This window comes from Oncorhynchus kisutch, linkage group LG13 (assembly GCF_002021735.2).
Source record: "Oncorhynchus kisutch isolate 150728-3 linkage group LG13, Okis_V2, whole genome shotgun sequence".
Taxonomy (NCBI): Eukaryota; Metazoa; Chordata; class Actinopteri; order Salmoniformes; family Salmonidae; genus Oncorhynchus; species Oncorhynchus kisutch.
The window spans coordinates 36,980,916-37,003,026 of NC_034186.2; the positions used below are offsets into that span (position 1 = coordinate 36,980,916).

Below are 22,111 nucleotides of genomic sequence, written 5' to 3' on the forward strand. Positions count from 1 at the left end.
GACTACTGCAATGCTCTACTTTCCGGCTACCCGGATAAAGCACTAAATAAACTTCAGTTAGTGCTAAATACGGCTGCTAGAATCCTGACTAGAACCAAAAAAAATTATCATATTGCTCCAGTGCTAGCCTCCCTACACTGGCTTCCTGTCAAGGCAAGGGCTGATTTCAAGGTTTTACTGCTAACCTACAAAGCATTACATGGGCTTGCTCCTACCTATCTCTCTGATTTGGTCCTGCCGTACATACCTACACGTACGCTACGGTCACAAGACGCAGGCCTCCTAATTGTCCCTAGAATTTCTAATCAAACAGCTGGAGGCAGGGCTTTCTCCTATAGAGCTCCATTTTTATGGAATGGTCTGCCTACCCATGTGAGAGACGCAAACTCGGTCTCAACCTTTAAGTCTTTACTGAAGACTCATCTCTTCAGTGGGTCATATGATTGAGTGTAGTCTGACCCAGGAGTGTGAAGGTGAACGGAAAGGCTATGTAGCAACGAACCGCACTTGCTGTATCTGCCTGGCCGGTTTCCCTCTTTCCACTGGGATTCTCTGCCTCTAACCATATTACAGGGGCGTCGCTGGCTTACTGGTGCTCTTTCATGCCGTCCCTAGGAGGGGTGCGTCACTTGAATGAGTTGAGTCACTGATGTGATCTTCCTGTCTGGGTTGGCGCTCCCCCTTGGGTTGTGCCGTGGCGCAGATCTTTGTGGGCTATACTCGGCCTTGTCCCAGGATGGTAAGTTGGTGGTTGAAGATATCCCTCTAGTGGTGTGGGGGATGTGCTTTGGCAAAGTGGGTGGGGTTATATCCTTCCTGTTTGGCCCTGTCTGGGGGTATCATCGGATGGGGCTAAAGTGTCTCCTGACCCCTCCTGTCTCAGCCTCCAGTATTTATGCTGCAGCAGTTTATGTGTCGGGGGCTAGGGTCAGTTTGTTATATCTGGAGTACTTCTCCTGTCTTATCCGGTGTCCTGCTTGAATTTAAGTATGCTCTCTCTAAATTCTCTCTTTCTCTCTTTCTTTCTCTCTCTCGGAGGACCTGAGCCGTAGGACCATGCCTCAGGACTACCTGGCATGATGACTCCTTGCTGTCCCCAGTCCACCTGCCATGCTGCTGCTCCAGTTTCAACTGTTCTGCCTGCGGCTATGGAATCCTGACCTGTTCACCGGACGTGCTACCTGTCCCAGACCTATCATTTGACCATGCTGGTCATTTATGAACATTTGAACATCTTGGCCATGTTCTGTTATAATCTCCACCCGGCACAGCCAGAAGAGGACTGGCCACCCCTCATAGCCTGGTTCCTCTCTAGGTTTCTTCCTAGGTTTTGGCCTTTCTAGGGAGTTTTTCCTAGCCAACGTACTTCAACACCTGCATTGCTTGCCGTTTGGGGTTTTAGGCTGGGTTTCAAGTACAGCACTTTGAGATATCAGCTGATGTACGAAGGGCTATATAAATACATTTGATTTGATTTGACCTGTTTAAAGTTCTTGCTTACATCGGCTATGGAGAGCGTGATCACACAGTCGTCCGGGAACTACTGGTGCTCTCATGCATGCTTCAGTGTTGCTTGCCTCGAAGCGAGCATAAAAGGCATCAAGCTCATCTGGTAGGCTTGCGTCACTGTGCAGCTCCAGCTGGGTTTCCCTTTGTAGTCTGTAATAGTTTTCAAGCCCTGACACATCCGAGGAGCATCAGAGCCAGTGTAGTAGGATTCAATCTAAGTCCTGTATTGACGCTTTGCCTGTTTGATGGTTCGTCTGAGGGCATAGCGGGATTTATTAAAAGCGTCAGGATCAGTGTCCCGCACCTTGAATATGGCAGCTCTAGCCTTTAGCTCACAGTGGGAGAATTACCCAGGAGTCCCTCATTCAATCAACCTAGGGAGAAGCTGGTGAATTCCGTTAAAGTGATGGCTGTCTCTGGATCCACAATTACATATACACTCGCCTTACTATCGCTATTCCACGGCTTTGTAGGACATTGTCTTTTATCAACTACCAGTTTTATGATGTTTTGAAAACTGGAAGTTGGAATAGAATAAAGAGTGGAGAAAATTAAGGTCAGTGGCATCACTTGAAATCAAACAATTCACCCTAAAACATAAACTACCACAACCAACCCTGGTCTCAGAGCATTTCTTATTATTCTGTAAGTACAGTGCATTCAGAAAGTATTCAGACCCCTTCCCTTTTCCACATTTTGTTACATTTACAGCCTTATTCCAAAATGGGTTGAAACTTATTTTTTCCTCATCAATCTACACACAATAGCCCACATTGACAAAGTGAAAACAGGTTTTTAGAAATGTTTGCAAATGTATTATACATTTTTAAAAACATAAATACCTTATTTACATAAGTATTCAGCCCCTTTGCTATGAGACTCGAAATTGAGCTCAGGTGCATCCTGTTTCCATTGTTTATCCTTGATATGTTTCTACAACTTGGAGTCCACCTGTGGTAAGTTCAATTGATTGGACATGATTTGGAAAGGCACACACCTGTCCATATAAGGTCCCACAGTTGACAGTGCATGTCAGAGCAAAAACCAAACCATGACGTCGAAGGAATTGTCTGTAGAGCTCCAAGACAGGATTGTGTCGAGGCACAGATCTAGAGAAGGGTACAAAACCATTTCTGCAGCATTGAAGATCCACAAGAACATAGTGGCCTACATCATTCTTAAATGGAAGTTTGGAACCACCAACTCTTCCTAGAGCTGGCCGCCTGGCCAAACTGAGCATATAGTAGGTATATGGATGGACTTAGTAAGGGCTTAGTACAATTATAATCTGATATTGCTCCGATTGACCGAGGAGTCATGTGACATGTTGGGGGGGGGTGTGGCCTTGGCCTATTTTGGACTTTGAAAGGGCCTGAGGCCAACTTTATCATATATGCTTACTCAAGTATGATGCTGGGGGTGCCTCATGGAGCCACCCACTGAATGTACAAGTGTCTAGGGGCAAGCCTTCTTATATATACATTGGCTTGAGACTCACATATACATCTCCCCTCATCAACATAGACATGTTAAAGCGCTGATCCTGTCACACCAGCCTTCACATTGGCTCACCCTCCTGTCCAGCTCAGGCGTTCGTGTGTCGCCAGCCTTCTAGCTGCTGACAAACCTGCTGCTGGCAAACACCCTTCACTCATCAACCCCGGACGTGTCTCGTCATCATTACACACACCTGGTGCCAATCCCCACTCAATCACTGTATATATACTCCCTCTGTCATTTGTCTTTGTCGGTCATTGTAAATGTTGCTTGTTTTCCTGAGAGGAATCTCTCCTACTATTTCCTTTGGGTTTTGTCCAGCTTTTATATTATGGTGCTTTAATAAATTCAGTAGTTCTAAATCTGTGACTTACTCCTGCCTACTTCTCTCTACACTTGTGACAGACCCCCCCAGAGAAATAAGTTTATAAGTTTGAAAGACTAAATATCAACCCATTGAAATACTTTAATCTAAGGAGAGTCAGAATCTGACCCTGACAATGTCAGAAACATGTGATCTTCAGATATGTTTCTCTTTAGAAGGAAATTCAATTCAGAGGACCCTAGGGAGTAAGGGTTGTATTAAAAATGGATTGAAATCCTCATTTAGATTACATTTGGAGGTCTTCCAAAAAGTTATTTAAAAAAAGTTTACATTCAGATTTGTACGTTAGCAGATCAGATTTGGTCTCATCTGTAATTTATCTATGACATCCAATTTCGATCTACAACTACAATTTCGCCCTTACAATCATTACTCTAAATCTCAAGTTTGATTGAAAAGGGTTTTGTGCCATTTCCAATCTATTGCCTAACAACCACATATGGACTCCCCAGCCAATCTCAACACATTATACTACATTTGTACAAAGCCCTTAGCTAACATACTATGTAGGGGTGGCAGCGTAGCCTAGTGGTTAGAGTGTTGGACTAGTAACGGGAAGGTTGCAAGTTCAAACCCCTGAGCTGACAAGGTACAAATCTGTCATTCTGCCCCTGAACAGGCAGTTAAACCCACTGTTCCTAGGCCGTCATTGAAAATAAGAATTTGTTCTTAACTGACTTGCCTAGTTAAATAAAGGTTAAAAAAAATAAAGATAAAAAGTAGTAAGCAGTTGAAAAGTTGCTAATTAACAAAAATGCTTGAGTTGTCCTTGATGAGATTTGAACTCGCAACCTTTGGGTTGCTAGATGTTTGTGTTAGAAACCTACCTGACCAACTACCCTACTTTAATTTTTGCATCAGTCTCAATGTCAACAGTGAACTCCAGGGTGCTGGCCTTCTAGGCAGAGTTCCTCTGTCCAGTGTCTGTGTTCTTTTGCCCATCTTAATCTTTTATTTTTATTGGCCAGTCTGAGACATGGCTTTTTCTTTGCAACTCTGCCTAGAAGGCCAGCATCCCTGAGTCGCCTTTTCACTGTTGACATTGAGATTGGTGTTTTGTGGGTACTATTTAATGAAGCTGCTAGTTGAGGACTTGTGAGGCGTCTTTCTCAAACTAGTCACTAATGTACTTGTCCTCTTGCTCAGGTGTGCACTGAGGCCTCCCACTCTTTCTATTCTGGTTAGAACCAGTTTGCGCTGTTCTGTGAAGGGAGTAGTTAGCACACAATGTTGTGTACTACTCCCTTCAGCAATTTCTGGCATGGAATAGCCTTCATTTCTTAGAACAAGAATAGACTGACGAGTTTCAGAAGAAAGTTATTTGTTTCTGGCCATTTGGAGCTTATAATCGAACCCACAAATTCTGATGCTCCAGATACTCAACTAGTGTAAAGAAGGCCAGTTTTATTGCTGCTTTAATCAGGACAACAGTTGTCAGCTGTGCTAACATAATTGCAAAAGGGTTTTCTGATGATCAATTAGCCTTTTAAAATTATAAACTTGGATTTGCTAACACAGCGTGTCATTGGAACACAGGAGTGATGGTTGCTGATAATGGGCCTCTACGCTTTTGTAGATATTCCATAAAAAAATGCCATTTCTAGCTACAATAGTTATTTACAACATTAACAATGTCTACACTGTATTTTTGATTAATCTGATGTTATTTTAATGGACAAAAAATTTGCTTTTCTTTCAAAAACAAGGACATTTCTAAGTGACCCCAAACTTTTGAAGTAGTGTACATTCCTACCAAAACCCCTGCCACTGTCACTTTAGGCACAGGGTGTTTGGTACAAGGGTGAATTGTGAGATTTAGGGCAGACATTTTTTTTTTACTACTAAGTTGCCAGGCCGTCGGTGGCTGAATGTCAGTAGCTCTGATCTTCTCTACAGCTCTGACTCATTGTATCACTGCAGGCCAAAGGGCAGCTCTGACACCACATCACACTGAGCACACACACACACACTCTGTCACAAAGCTCCGGGAGGAAGTACAGTATTTGACAAAGGGACCCCCATGGCAATCAAACACACACATAGAACATACAGTCAGTGCACTGTGTTAAAAGCCAAAGACCCCCATACAATACCTGTGTAAGACGGACACCTATGTGAGTCTGTGGAGAGTCAGTTATACAATAGTTACTGCATTGGATATTCCACTTCACTAGAAGTTAGACAGAAATTGTAGTTCTTTAAAGCTCCACTGACATGTGACCCTCCATGTCTGCTACAATACAGCTTGTCCTCCAAGGTCATATTTCTGTGCCACTGTCCATCTTATGAAATTAGGCTCAGAGCAGAGATACAGGCAGAGCCGAGGCTATATCTCTTCCTGCACTTATATAAAGATGCATTACATTTTCTGAAATCCAATCTGTTCCCGTCAGCCTGTAGACTTAGGGGAGGAAGAGTTCAGAGTTCCTTTATATATTTTATAGGACATAAAGCCACTGGTCTGTGGCGTACTGGCATGATGCATGGCTGTCATTAGGAGTGGGAGCTGCCACAGAACCAGAGGAGGAAATTAAATTGTCCCTTGAACTAACACACGATTCCGTAGGCAGGCAGGACGAGGTGGGGCTCAATGACTTATGTGTGGATGTGTGGAGAGGGGGTGTCAAAGGTGGATCACATCAGAACTGACTTAGCTTAACCTTTCTGGCGCAGGCTTTCCGCTAGCGACCCACCTCGACAACATCCGGTGAAATTGCAGAGCTCCAAATTCAAAATACAGAAATAGTCATAATACACATTCATAAAAAATACAAGCATTATACATCGGTTTAGAGATTAACTTCTTGTTAATCTAGCCGCTTTGTCAGATTTCAAAAAGGCTTTACGGCAAAAGCATACCATGCGATTATCTGAGGTCAGCACCCCGCTTACAAAAGCATACAAACATTTTACAACCAAGTAAAGGAATTACAGAAGTCAGAAATAGCGATAAAATTAATCACTTAACTTTGAAGATCTTCATATGGTTGCAGTCACAAGAGTGCCAGCTACACAATAAATGTTTGTTTTGTTCGATAAAGTCCCTCTTTTTATCCCAAAATCGCAGTTTTGTTGGCGCGTTTTGTTCAGTAATCGACTGGCTCAAAGGCGGTCAAAACATGCAGACATATACATCCTAATAGTACCGGTAAAGTTCATGGAAACATGTCAAACGATGTTTATAATTCATCTTCAGGTTGTCAATTGTCTAAATAATCGATAATATATTTAAACCGAACAATAGCATATTCAATAGAAAGGAAAAGCAAAGAAGGGCGCGTACTCGGTCACGCACGCTAACTAGCGCTGCATGATTCTACAGTCCACTGACAGAAAGGTCTCATTCTTCTAAATTTTTCAGAAAACAAGCCTGAAACAATATCTAAAGACTGTTGACATCTAGTGGAAGCCATAGGAACTGCAATCTGGGTCCTAACCCATTAGCTACTCTATAGGCATTCAATTGAAAATACCCACATCAAAAAAATCCCACTTCCTGGATGGATTGTCCTCAGGTTTTCGCCTGCCATATCAGTTCTGTTATACTCACCGACATTTTTTAACAGTTTTGGAAACTTTAGAGTGTTTTCTATCCAAATCTACCAATTATATGCATATCCTAGCTTATGGGCCTGAGTAACAGGCAGTTTACTTTGGGCACGCTTCTCATCCAGACACCGAAATTCTGCCCCCAAGCCATAAGAAGTTTTAAGCAGGATCCTATAAAACTCAACGAGCCGGGAATGTAAGCGTCCTGGACACGTGCTACACCCCCAATGAAGCATGCTGCTCCAAAGGAAGAACAAGGGGGACCTGAATAGGGATAAAGTCATATACATGAGTTAACACAGTGAGCTAACACTTGAATTCTATGGCACGTTATTTAAGTGTAAACCACTGGTACCATTAATGCTAGTTAGTGCTAGTTTGACCAGCAGAGGGCATCTTTGAGAAGCATTTGATAGCCTTCAATAATGGCTGTACTAGAGAATGCGGGCACGCGGGAAACTGGGGTTCAATTCCTTGACGAGGAGGAAGGAGTAGGCTGTCCTTGTAAATAAGAATTTCTTCTTAACTGATTCCATATGTCTTATTTCATAGTTGTGATGTCTTCACTATTATTCTACAATGTAGAAAATAGTGACAAAGAACCCTGGAATGAGTAGGTGTCTCCAAACTTTTGACTGTTCATGCTTAATTTAATTAATTTGATGAATATTATGTTTCTATTCCAAGAAAAATGAAAAACCCTCAGGGTTTCCGTTAGGATGGAACGGAAAATCTGGCGCTGTACAATATGACGGTCGGGAGTACAGTTCTGGGCTATTTAGCTAAATCCCTGTGTCGTGTGGGAAGGGCACACGGGAGACCGGGGTTCAATTCCCCGATGGGGAGGAAGGAGTAGGCTGTCCCTGTTCTTAACTAAGAGCATAACATCTGCACCCTGATTTTCAAATTCTAGTCTAACCAAAAACCCAAATGGAGATTCAGTAAAAATAAAAATCTCATTGATTTATCAAGACCAGTCCCCATGCTTGTCTCAGAGCAGCACGAAACGGTGCTAAAATAGTTGAAGGCTTTTGCTTCTAACTTCAATATTTAAATAAATAATACCTACACCACTTTTAACAGCACGTTACTCAACACTAGTGAGATTCATGTCGCCTACGGTGGGGTGAGACATTGTTACTAATTTATAAATAAATCCAGTTTGTTATTTAGAATGATTTATTTCTGTTTTTAGAGGGAGAAAAAACTAAAACCTACAGTCATCTCATGGGTCTCCCAGTTGAGGCTGGCAGGGGTATTGAACCAGCATCTATAGCAACACAGCTTCTTAGACCGTTGCACCACTCAGGCATTGTGCTACAGTACTACAGTAAGAGCAAAATAATCAAAAAAAATAATAATAATAAAAACCTTAGTGTAACAACAGTTTTAGTAAGTAATACTGAAGTCATGCACAATTATCAGTTTCTATTTAGGTTTATGTTGCCAATTCATAGTCCGTTAGAGACACAGTAGGACCCAAAATCATAATCAGTGCTCTAACTCCCCCCTTGTGCTGGTCTGGAGCAATGAAGTGGTGATGCAGGGTACTGTACTAAACAACAAATCACCTCTAAGTCCCATGGCGTAAGCTCGCAACTATTAAAGGAGGAACCACTGTACAAGTGTTTCTACACCATAATTTCCCATTCCACATTCCATAGGATTTACTTTTGATTTGTCTTATTCCAATGAGCTTTCACAAGAAGCAAATAAATACCAATCACACTATGGATATATTGACTCATGTACCAGAGAGACCACAGGGGTTGTGCTGAGTCAACGAAGACAGTAGGTTGACTGGACCCCAGTGGAGAACTGTTCTGCCCTAGAGGCCCCTTGGGTCACATCTTTCTTCAGAGCCTATTCAGCAGCGTTGCTGCATCCCTCTGGAGGAGGAGAAGGACAGTAGTAACAGTTACATAAAGCCTAAAGCTCTGGGCGGCGTGGCCACTGCACGCTGTGTCCTCTGGCGGATGATGTTTCACCCAGTTAGATGTCAAAGACGGAGGGAGGTGAGAGAGGGTTGGGGGGGGGGGGGGGGGGGGGGAGAGGTGAGAGGGGGATGAGGGTTGTGTCACCTCAGAGGAAGAGAGGACACAGGGACATGCTGCTGCTGCTTCATCTGTTGCCACACTGTCCTCAATATGAGAGACAGACACGTTACGACAGTGTATCTGTGTCCTCTACTCAACACCATCAGACGATTAGGACACAGGTTGATGGTATTCCTTGTCTCCTATGTGAGAAAACCCAGCAGACATGCCTGTGTGTGCCCGTATGAGTGTGTGTGTGTGTGTGTGTGTGTGTGTGTGTGTGTGTGTGTGTGTGTGTGTGTGTGTGTGTGTGTGTGCGTGTGTGTGTGTGTGTGGAATCCTTTCCCCAGAGGGTTCTCCTATGGGAACAGCTGAAGAACTCTTTTGGAACTTTTTTTTCTAAGAGTGTACATGGAATGTGTGACCGGGTGAGATACATGGAGAGGGACAATGTGTACCTTTAGAGAGCCATTGAGAATGAGCTGCTGAATGTCTAATGAGAAACAGAAACTCTGACCGCCTAAGGCCCAGACGCCACACTCTGATAAATCAGTAGCCTACGCATTGTCTAACAGTGTGGACATTGCAAACAATGAGAATACCTTTCTCTCAACGTAAAAGTGGATTTTCTGGGTGTCAGAAGTACACTACATCACCAAGAGTATGTGGACACCTGCTCGTCCAAAATCATAGGCATGAATAAGGAGTTGGGCCCCCCTTTGCTGCTATAACAGCCTCCACTCTTCTGGGAAGGCTTTCCACTAGATGTTGGTGCAGGGACTTGCTTCCATTCATCCACAAGAGCATTAGTGAGGTCGGGCACTGATGTTGGGGGTTTAGACCTGGCTCGCAGTCGGCGTTCCAATTCATCCCAAAGGTGATTCATCCACACCGATTTCGACAAACCATTTCTGTGCGGACCTCGCTTTGTGCATGGGGACATTGTCATGCTGAAACAGGAAAGGGCCTTCCCCAAACTGTTGCCACAAAGTTGGAAGCACAGAATCATTTAGAATGTCATTGTATGCTATAGCGTTAACATTTCCCTTCACTGGAACCAAGAGGCCTAGCCCGAACCATGAAAAAACAGCCCCAGACCATTATTCCTCCTCCACCAAACATTCCAATTGGCATTATGCATTCGGACAGGTAGCATTTTCCTGGCATACGCCAAACCCAGATTCGTCTGTCGGAAAGCCAGATGGTGAAGCGTGTTTCATCACTCCAGAGAACGCATTTCCACTGCTCCAGAGTCCAGAGAGCTTTACACCACTCCAGCTGATGCTTCACACTGCGCATGGTGATCTTAGGCTTGTGTGCTACTCGACCATGGAAACCTATTTCATGAAGCTCCCGACGAACAATTATTGCGCTGGCGTTGCTTCCAGAGGCAGTTTGGAACTCGGTAGTGAGTGTTGCAACCAAGGACAGACGATTTTTACGCGCTTCAACACTTGGTGGGCCCGTTCTGTGAGGTTATATGGCCTACCACCTTGCTGCTTAGCCGTTGTTGCTCCTAGACTTTTCCTCTTCACAATAACAGCACTTACAGTTGACCGGGGCAACTCTAGCAGGGCAGAAATTTGACGAACTGACTTTTTGGAAAGGTGGCATCCTATGACGGTGCCACGGTGAAAGTCACTGAGCTCATCAGTAAGGCCATTCTACATCCAATGTTGTCTATGGGGATTGCATGGCCATGTGCTAGATTTGATACACAACGGGTGAGGCTGAAATAGCCGAATCCACTAATTTGAACGGGTGTCCATATACTTCTGTATATATAGTGTATCATGACTAATCTGTTTCAACACCGAAACCACGGCTAACTTTTTACACTGCGCTGTCAATACGACCACGCACTGACGCCTGTGTTTACACTACCCTGTACAAAGAAACACTTTTGTGGGGATCGGAGGCGAGAGTTCAGACTCATTGTGCCATCATCACCGTGTAATCGGATGCCTGCCTCAGTGTGTATCCCAGTATACTGTATCTCAAGTAGCTGATGATGAATAGATAGAATAGAAGATCTAGATGTGATGAGCTGTCTTCGCTGGATCACGGTAGTCACATCGTTAGTTCTGACATTAGGGAAGAAGGGGAGCATGAGAGAGAGAGAGCAGTTCCAGGAATAACAGGGCCTTCCTGGCTTTACGTGCTCTTCCTGTGATAGGAGGCGTGTGCATCTCTTCAGCTAGAGATCTCTCTCTCTCTCTCTCCATCTCGGTCACCGAGTAGGGAGTAGTAGGGATTGATGTGCTGTGTCAGGAGCATACTTGTTGTAACCGGTCCCAACAGTCCTGAGATAATGTAATGGGCATATATTTAGCTAGGGAACAGAGAGTGTGGTTTCACTCTACATTAAGTGGCCTAAATGTATGTTTTTGAGAAGTTACATAAAGAGGTAGTGTAGTTACAGAGTAGGTACAAATTGCTACATAGCACTAACTGTTGTATCTCCATCACTAGGGAGTAAGGAATAGGGAGAAGCACATCTCTATTGAACGTTTGTATTCATTATCCCATGCGGGTGAAATGACTTACAACGGGTGCACTTGTGTATGAATGACAGTATGCAGTGGATACAGATCATGTCAAATTGGTTCAGGGAAACCCTTTCCTGTGAATTTAGTCTAACTTTTATCTTACTGTACTAGCCGACTTAATGTTATCTGATTGGAGACTTGGTTTATATAATCCCTCATTCAAATGCAAATTCATTCTGTTTCAAGCACACAATTTCCCCTCGTCGCTCCCTAGTATTGTGAAAACAGGATGATTATCTCTCCAAGATAATAACAAAAAGGTATTGGAGACTGAGACAGAGGGACAGAAACTAGAGACAGGATGGAATCCTGTCTCAGGTCTTGAAGAGAAGCCAAACAGTAGATGACAGAAGCGGAGTCGGAGGCACTGTTCTCCTCTGTTCTCAACATTAGCCAGATGCTGCAATTAGACAACAAAGCCTGGCAAATGATTGCAGGCCAGGGGGACGTGCTGCTGACAGGCTGAATAATACTCCACCAGATCACCCAGTATCTAAGAACTCCATGGAGACTCAGCTGCAATGTCCTTAAAGCAGTGTTCTCCTTCTTAAGAGACTTGACCACATGCTTTGATCTGACGACACAGACTGGTGGATGCTGGTAGGGACAGGGATTTTCCTGACTACGTGACTTGACCAGGGGAAAACTCTAGGCCGTACTAATGACCTATGTCTACGGCTCTGAGTTTCTCCTGGTCACATGGCTTGGTCCTCATCGACGGCGGTCTTACCTTCTCCTGGTACTGGCGCCGGGATGAGTCCAGGGACTGGATGAGGGCGGTGGCATGGCCAATGAACATGGCATAGCAGGTGGCGCCCACGATCATACTGAGCATGGTCAGCCAGATATCAGACATGCTCTCTGGGGCTTGGCGCCCGTAACCGATACACAGCATGTGACTCATGGCCTTGAACAGGGCAAAGGAGTACAGCTCGCTCCACGAGTCGTTCTGTTGGGAGAGAGAAAAAACAGGGTTTCTGTTACAAAAGAGGATATTATATAGAAAGAATAACATTGCACTAAAACCACATTTTCAATCTCACTGTACAAAAAACATGACTATGATACCAACCTAAAAGTCTAAAATAGAAAGCCTTTAAAAAGAGAGAGAAAAAGAGAGCGAGAGAAAGAGCGAGAGGGGGGGGGGATATGAGAAAGTTCCTGAAAGAAAGCTGCGATCTCTCCTCTGGAGTAGGTAAGGAGTTTGGCTCCATTATACTAGCTTGCTGCTTGTTGAAGGCCTAATCACTCCACCATAGTGTTGTTGACTCAGGTATAGAAGGCCTCTTCAGACTGGGCTCTAATGAGGAGCCATTACGTCTGCCTCCTCCACTCTGACTTTGATTTGTGTATACAGTGAGACTAGTCATGTTAGAGTCATTATAAACACTGTCTACTCAGCCGTAAACAGCAACACTGACTGAGAAACGCTGCCTGGCTACAGGTTTACTCATCCAGGGAAATGTCCCTGTTAATCTTCTCCTCTGCCATCTACAGTGCTTTTGGTTCAGAGTTAGACTGGCCTGGCGGTATTAGTTATTCCGTTCATTTGGCAGGTACAATGTACAACAAAACATACGTCTCAGAGTAAGAGGAGTGATCCGCTGCACCAGCTTTAGCAGACATTTACATCTGCAGTCCCCTGGCAGGTGAACATATAAACATGAAAACATTAAGTACAAACAGACATTTAAAAAAACAGAGATCAGGACATGCTTTACAGAGCTACCTGCATGCCGTAGAGAGCCGAGCCCAACGGAGCAGACTCCACTATCAACAGTTGACTCCTGGATCGGATTGTATCGGTTTTGAATTTCTTTGAACTCCATTTGCATTCAATTCAAAATGCTTTAGTTGGGAGAGGAGTTGGGGTGGAAATCAGGAGAAATGAGTGCGAGGCACCATCAGATTGTTTTGAAATGTGACAGAGCGAATTGGATGGAAAGGAATAATGGAAGAGGACAGATAGGTACTGTGTGGAATTGCATGGGGATGAGATGAGATGAGATCTTGGGAGCACTCAGCAGTCAGCACTGAGGAGGGACTTCCAGTAAAGAGCCAAAGCAGAGATGGAGATGTATGTGTGTGTCCACATATGGAACTTCCCTCTCTCTCTCTCTTTGCTAGGGGCAGCTTTAGCCTCAGACCTGGTCCCAATACCTTGGGTGTGCAATAGAGGCAGAGCTGCATCTCTTTCTTTCTCTCTCTCTCTTTCTCTCTCTGTCCCCCTGGTCTATCAGCATGCTGCCTACAGAGCATGCCCGCCAGGCAAACAGCAGTAGCAACCCGTCACCCTGAGCTCCAAACTCTGAGCCGGAAATAGCACACACACACACAAACACACGCACCCATCCAATGCCAGATCAGGACAGAATTAGCAGCGAATGTTCACTATTGTGGACTGTGGTCTCAAGACTGAGCTGAAATATATATATATATATATATATACCTTTATTTAACTAGGCAAGTCAGTTAAGAAAAAATTCTCATTTACAATGACGGCCTACCCCGGCCAAACCCGGACGACGCTGGGCCAATTGTGTGCCGCCCTATGGGACTCTCACGGCCGGATGTGATACAACCTGGATATGTATACTCCCTACCACCAGGCCTGTTTGACTGACATGTGCAGGTAGCTACAATAACTCTGTCAGAACCAGAGAAACTGTCCAACATGGATGAAAAAGGAATACATTCAGATAAAGTCATGCCTTTAAGAAATGTGACAGGGAGATGTAGCGAGCTGCTCTGGCTCGGCCTGCTTGCAGTAGCTTATCTGAATTTACAATGTTCACCCAGGCTTTTATACTAACATCTCTATGCTGCCTCACTGCACCCCGAGTTTGAGGAACTGAGCACAGCACACACACACACACACACACACACACACACAGCGCCTGTGATCTAAAGACCCAATCCCCAGTGCAGATGACTGAACATCCTCCACAGTACTGACACATCCATTTTCTCTGTCTCTGTAGGACAATACCATATTTTACCCACTGCACTGTGTGTGTATGTGTGCCTGTGTGTGTCGCACCGCGCCATTACTGCTTCCATAGCGACAGGGAGTTGACAGAAATGATAATCTATTAGAACATGCATCCATCCTACAGGTACGGGAGCTCAGATTTGTGATCAAATGATGAAACATAGTCCCCAATCCCCACAGCAATAACGTCAACAGACAGCCTGGTGTTTAGACAGGAGCAGGTGAATCATCTCTGTTCTGTACTCTGATTCTCACACCGATATGATATAGGCATACACTTTCCACTAAAAATAACCCATTACAATGACAATGGGTGACATGTGGACCCAGCTCATAAGGTATTGGCTCTAAGGGATAGTGTGGAATACACACGACAGCTCCATTGAAGCAGGCTACAACCCAACATTCTCTGCCAAGGAGAAGGTGCAAATGCTAGAGAAAATCAAATCCCCAGTCTAGTGTGCAACCGTCACTTAGGATCAAACTCTACACCTTTCACTACATGATGCACGCCACTGAGCTCTGTTTTGTTATTCACAATTCAGCAGCAATACAGAGGATAATCTCCCCCATCCATTGCATTAGTCATTCCCCAGCTAAAGGAACAGGGGCAAAGTCTAATTGTACATAATCCATTTACAGAGAGGAGCACTCATGCAGTATGGTTTGTGCATGATCTATGATGGCATAATCAGAGATAAACGCAGATTTGTTCCAAGATCCTGGAGGGAGGTAAGATGTGGAAGGAGAAGGGAGGAGGGGTCGTGGTGTGTGTGTGTGTACGTGTGTATGTGTGTGCAGGCGTATGTGTGTGTGTGTGTGTCTGTGGACTTTTTGTCACTATTGCTCCCTCACTTCTGCGCTGTGCCTCGGAGCTTACGTTTAACCTCTGAGTGGCCTGCCTTCATAGATGGATAACAGTGAGAGCTGAGTAAAAGGCTCTTTCTTCAGCTACATTCACCATGTCAGATGCCTAAACTGGTACAGCCATCTTTACCATCCCTAAGGGCCATGGGTAGGCATGATAGGAGGGTTGAGATGCTGAGCCACTCTAATGGATTCAGTCATTTAATAAATGGAGGATATCCTTATTAGCCATTGAAACAAGGGTATTTCCTGTGGCTCTGTGGGTGGGTGGGTGGGGGTGTGAGTGTGTGTGTGTGTGTGCGCGCGCACATACAGTGCCTTCAGAAAGTATTCACACCACTTGACTTTTTCCACATTTTGTTGTGTTACAAAGGGGGATTATGATGGATTTCATTGTCATTTTTGGCCAATGATCTACACAACATACTACGTCATGTCAAAGTGGAAGAAAAATCCTAACATTTTTTTATTTTTTTATTGTGTCAAATAAAACACTAATATATCTTGATTCGATAAGTATTCAATCCCCTGAGACAATATATGTTAGAATTACATTTGGCAGTGATTATAGATGTGAGTCTTCTGGGTAAGTTTCTAAGAAATTTGCACCCCTGGATTGTATAATATTTGCCCTTTTTTTTTGTTCCTTAAACTCTGTCAAGTTGGTTGTTGATCATTGCTAGACAGCCATTTTTAAGTCTTGCCATCGATTTTCAAGCCAATTTAAGACCAAAATGTAAGTAACTAGGTCGCGTCTTGGTAAGCAACTCCAATTTAGATTTGGCCTTGAGTTTTAGGTTTAACTCTTCTTAGCTCCATTCCGTTTCATTTTATCCTAAAAAATATCCAGATTCCTTGCCGATGAGAAGCATATCCATAACATGATGTAGCCACCACCATTCTTGAAAATATGAAGAGTGGTACTCAGTGATGTGTTGTGTTGGTTTGGCCCAAACGTAACACTTTGCATTCAGGACAAAAAGTTAACTTCTTTGCCACATTTTTTGCAATGTTTTACCTGGTTGTAAACAGGATACATGCTTTGGAATATTTGTATTCTGTAACAGGCTTCCTTCTTTTCACTCTGTCATTTAGGTTCGTATTTTGGGGTAACTACAATGTTGTTGATCCATCCTCAGTTCTCTCATATCACAACCATTGAACTCTTAACTGTTTTAAAATCCCCATTGTCTTGATTGTAAAATACCTGAGTGGTTTCCTTTCTCTCCGGCAACGTAGTTAGGAAGGACGCCTGTATCTTTGTAGAGACTGGGTGTATGGATACACCATTCAAAGCCTAACAAATAACTTCACCATGCGTAAAGGGATATTCCATGTGTAACTCTGTGTTGTTGTTTGTGTCGCACTGCTTTACTTTATCTTGGCCAGGTCGCAGTTGTAAATGAGAACTTATTCTCAACTGACTTACCTGGTTAAATAAATGTGAAATATATATATTTTTAAACTAAATTGCTTTGGATAAAAGTTTAATATATTACATTATTACTTTAACCACTATTATTGAACACAGAATGAGTCCATGCAACTTTTGTGATTTGTTAAGTACATTTTAACTCCTGAATTTATTTAGGCTTGCCATAACAAAGGGGTTGAATACTTATCGGCTCAAGACATTTCAGCTTTTCATTAATTTCGAAAATGTTCTACAAACAAAATTCCACTTTGATATTATAGGGTATTGTGTGTAGATCGGTGACACAAAATCTAAATGTAATACATTTTAAATTCAGGTTGTAACACAACAAAATGTGGAAAAAGTAAAGGGATGTGAACACTGTCTGAAGGCTCTGTATGTGTGTCTGTATGTGTGTGTGTATGTATAGGTGTTTTTTTTATAAATAAATAAAATACATATATATATACATATATATATATATATATATATATATATAATATATATATATTGCACCTTTTTTTAACCAGGTAGACTAGTTGAGAACAAGTTCTTATTTACAACTGCAACCTGGCCAAGATAAAGCAAAGCAGTGCGACAAAAACAACAACACAGAGATACACATTGGATAAACAAACATACAGTCAATAACACAATAGAAAAGGTCTATGTACAATGTGTGCAAATGTATTAAGATTAGGGAGGTAAGTCAATAAATAGGCCATAGAGGCAAAATCATTACAATTTAGCATTAACACTGGAGGGATAGATGTGCAGATGATGATGTGCAAGTAGAGATACTGGGGTGCAAAAGAGCAACAACAACAAAAAATACAAATATGGGGATGAGTTTGTTGGGTGTGCCATTTACAGATGGGCTGTGTACAGGTACAGTGATCGGTAAGCTGCTCTGACAGCTGATGCTTAAAGTTAGAGAGGGAGATATACGTCTCGTCTTAGTAACTGTATTTTCCCTGGCTGCCCTGCATCTTCTAGCCAGATGAACCCTGGCATGAGAGCCGGATTACTCTACCTCAGGTCTAAGATCATAAAGGACAGATGGATAGTGAGATGATCCAGGGCTTTATTATAATTCTATTGATCTAAGAGCCATACAGGATAAGGTATATGAGATGAAAGCACCTGGACCTGACTTGGGCTTCATAACAGAGGGGACATTTTTATTTAATTTGATCAGGTGGCTATAAACTTAAATCCTGGCTTATAGCAGAACAGTCTGTATCTAATAACAATGAGGTGGGTGCTTATATTTGTCCTATTTCAGACATGTACCAAGTGTGTGTCATACTCATGTGTGAATTGGAAATCCCAACTCCTCGCGACACCCAATGGCAACCCTGGAGCAATTAGGGTTAATTGCCTTGCTCGACCTAGTTGGCTCGGGGATTCAAACTAGCAACCGTTCGGTTACTGGCCCAACACTCTAACCGCTAGGCTACCTGCCGCCCCGTATCAGTGGTCAGATCAGGGAGGGTCAGGTTGCTGACTTGCTGCACCCTCGACAACTACTGTGATTATTATTAATTGACCATGCTGGTAATTTATGAACATTTGAACATCTTGGCCATGTTCTGTTATAATGTCCACCCGGCACAGCCAGAAGACGACTGGCCACCCCTCATAGCCTGGTTCCTCTCTAGGTTTCTTCCTAGGTTTTGGCCTTTCTAGGGAGTTTTTCCTAGCCACTGTGCTTCTACACCTGCATTTCTTGCTGTTTGGGGTTTTAGGCTGGGTTTCTGTACAGCACTTTGAGATATCAGCTGATGTAAGAAGGGCTATATAAATAAATGTGATTTGACTGGCTGTTTGATGAAGGGACCTCCTGGTAATTCTCTCCCACGGGGCCTTAAGATAGTTGGAGGAAAGCCTCTCCCACACCTGATGCTCTGGCTCAGTGAATTAGCCCAGTAGGGACCTGGAGAAGTGGCTTCCTGTGTGTGTGTTTGTGTGTGTGTTACAGCTGGGCGGAATACAATATTTTACTATATAGAAGACTTCTATTGATGCAAGGACCGGCTTGTGTTTTAACTTCTATAACGGTATTTCACTGTTTGGTTTGTTAAATGTGATACGCCACTCTGCCGCGTGTAACAACCGTTTGTATAGGTTACTTCGCTATACTTAATTTGTCTCTCTCCCTCTCTCACACAACAAGCCCCACCCTGCCACGTGACTCGAGGAGCGCAGTTGTCGTTTCTCGACCATTTGCTGTTCACTCTTCAGTCTGCATGTTCAAGACTGACAACATTGCTCCATTCCACTTTGCTTCCTAAAATAAATCCACAGGCATTCTATTATTACACTTATTTTGTGTATCTTACTGTCTGCAAACAACTAGTTTGTCTTTTCTTAGCAAGTTGTGGCTACAATAAATCATGTTTGCTCCAATTGCTTTTCGCTAGTTAGCTGGCTAGCTGGTTGTTTGTGCATTAGTATCTTCTAAAATCAGAGAGAAATAGGCAACGCATGAATATGTTAGCTGTATTACATTTAATGAAGACAAAGATTAAAGGGTCTCCTTGGAAACACTGACCAACATTTTGGTTCCTACCCTGTCACAATAATGCCACCCTGGCTTTTTCATTCGTTGTCAAACGAATGTCAAACTACACTGTATTCAAAGTGCCTATTGTTATATTCTAACTATAGAATTATAATAATCATTGTATTCCCCTTTTTCCAACAGTTTACCCAAGTATTTTGATCTAAATTGCAAGTCAAATTGCAATTTCAATAGTTCGGTCTCTATGTTTTGCACATATTGTGCAGACCAACATGGCAGTGTGGAAATAACGAGTGCAGGGAATGCAGAAATGTATGAAAATGCTTATTTTCAGAAAGGAGACAGAGCCATTGAAATCACTTAGAATGTACAGTTGAAGTCAGAAGTTTACATACACTTAGGTTGGAGTCATTAAAACTTTTTTTCAACCACTTCACACATTTCTTGTTAACAAATTATAGTTTTGGCAAGTTGGTTAGGACACCTACTTTGTTTACATACACTAAGTTGACTGTGCTTTTAAACAGCTTGGAAAATTTCAGAAAATGATGTCATGGCTTTAGAAGCTTCTGATAGGCTAATTGACATCATTTGAGCCAATTGGAGGTGTACCTGTGGATATATTTCAAGGCCTACCTTGAACTCAGTGCCTCTTTGATTATCCCATGATGTCAAGCTAAAGAAATCAGCCAAGACCTCAGAAAAATAATTGTAGACCTCCACAAGTCTGGTTCATCCTTGGGAGCAATTTCCAAACGCCTGAAGGTACCACGTTCATCTGTACAAACAATAGTACGCAAGTATAAACACCATGGGACCATGCAGCCGCCATACCGCTCAGGAAGGAGACTCGTTCTGTCTCTTAGAGATGAACGTACTTTGGTGCAAAAAGTGCAAATCAATCCCAGAACAACAGCAAAGGACCTTGTGAAGATGCTGGAGGAAACCGGTACAAAAGTATCTATATCCACAGTAAAACGAGTCCTATATCGACACAACCTGAAAGGCCTCTCAGCAAGGAAGAAGCCACTGCTCCAAACCCGCCATAAAAAAGCCAGACAATGGTTTGCAACTGCACATGGGGACAAAGATCATACTTTTGAGGAATGTCCTCTGGTCTGATGAAACAAAAATAGAACCGTTTGGCCATAATGACCATCCTTATGTTTGGAGGAAAAAGTGGGAGGCTTGCAAGCCGAAGAACACCATCCCAACTGTGAAGCACGGGGTGGCAGCATCATGTTGTGGGGGTGCTTTGCTGCAGGAGGGACTGGTGCACTTCACAATATAGATCATGAAATTGTATGGATATATTGAAGTAACATCTCAAGACATCAGTTAAAGATTGGTCGCAAATGGGTCTTCCAAATGGACAATGACCCCAAGCATACTTCCAAAGTTGTGTCAAAATAGCTTAAGAACAACAAAGTCAAGGTATTGGAGTGGCCATCACAAAGCCCTGACCTCAATCCTATGGAAAATTTGTGGGCAGAACTGAAAAAACATGTGCGAGCAAGGAGGCCTACAAACCTGACTCAGTTACACCAGCTCTGTCAGGAATGGGCCAAAATTCACCCAAATTATTGTGGGAAGCTTGTGGGAGGCTAACTGAAACGTTTGACCAAAAGTTAAACAATTTAAAGGCAATGCTACCAAATACTAATTGAGTGTATGTAAACTTCTGACCCACTGGGAATGTGATGAAAGAAATAAAAGCTGAAATAAATCACTCTACTATTATTCTGACATTTCACATTCTTAAAATACATTGGTGATCCTAACTGACCTAAGACAGGGAATTTTTACTAGGATTAAATGTCAGGAAATGTGAAAAACTGAGTTTAAATGTATTAGACTAAGGTGTAAGTAAACTTCCGAATTCAACTGTATGTGTTGCCACCCTAGGATCATAGACTACTCATATAAAGCAAATGTAGAACTGTTATTTTTCAAAAACATAAAATACAGTCAAACCGTCAAAAATGTGAAAAGTATTGTGGCCACAGAGATGTGTGTGTCTCTGTTCTCTGAGCAGCATGAAGGATGCAGACCGGGATGCAGTGAGTAGACAGGCAGCCACTGGAAGTGAACAAGTCTCGAGTGGCAGGGAGATGGATCATTTAACGCTGCGTCTCTTATTTGAAGCCATCCGCCTCCAGAGAAATGCTGACCTTGGTTGCTGGGAGATGCCAGCCAGCCTGCGCCTGCCTGCACCCGATCGCCCAGGACGACTGTTCTCAGGGAAATTGGCATGGAGTACACAGAGTAGGGGCCCAGCTCAGAGGAACAGAACATCAACAGGACCGAGAGGCATGGGTTTGTGTGTATGTTTGTGCACGATGCGTACGCGACGTACACTCACAGTGTGTCAGAGTGTGTGTGTGTCAGAGTGTGTGTGTGTGTGGCATACACACAGCACTGCACCCTACCTTCCATCATCCCAAATCAAGGAGGGAGGTAGGGGAGGGGGCCAAACACAATTACTGCACAGTAAGAGACACTGAGTCAACGTCTGTGCTTGCCATAATCCTGGGCCTGGTTCAGAGACAGTGATGTAGAGCTGGCACTTAGTAGTGGAGCAGTCTACCCAGGCAGGCACAGTCCACCCAGGCCCAGGCCAGTCTGAGGGGAGATGTGGGAGAGATAGAGCCACCCCCCACCATCTCACTGCTCTCTACTATGGGGTAATGGTGGCCATCTGGATCTAGAGACCTGGAACATACAGCTCTTTTAGTTTAAATCAAATCAAGTGCAGCGAAATGCATCGGTTTCTAGCTTCAACAGTGCAG

At 43.3% G+C, this 22,111-nt stretch overlaps 1 protein-coding gene across 1 annotated transcript in view; it reads right to left on the minus strand.

Moving 5' to 3' along the window:
- LOC109901548 (potassium/sodium hyperpolarization-activated cyclic nucleotide-gated channel 2-like) overlaps window positions 1-22,111 on the minus strand; it is a 73,467-nt gene that overhangs the window by 36,101 nt on the left and 15,255 nt on the right. Inside the window, exon 4 of the mRNA XM_031786157.1 lies at window positions 12,256-12,474. Coding sequence (XP_031642017.1) covers window positions 12,256-12,474 — 219 coding nt within the window. The remainder of the gene's footprint in view (window positions 1-12,255; window positions 12,475-22,111) is intronic.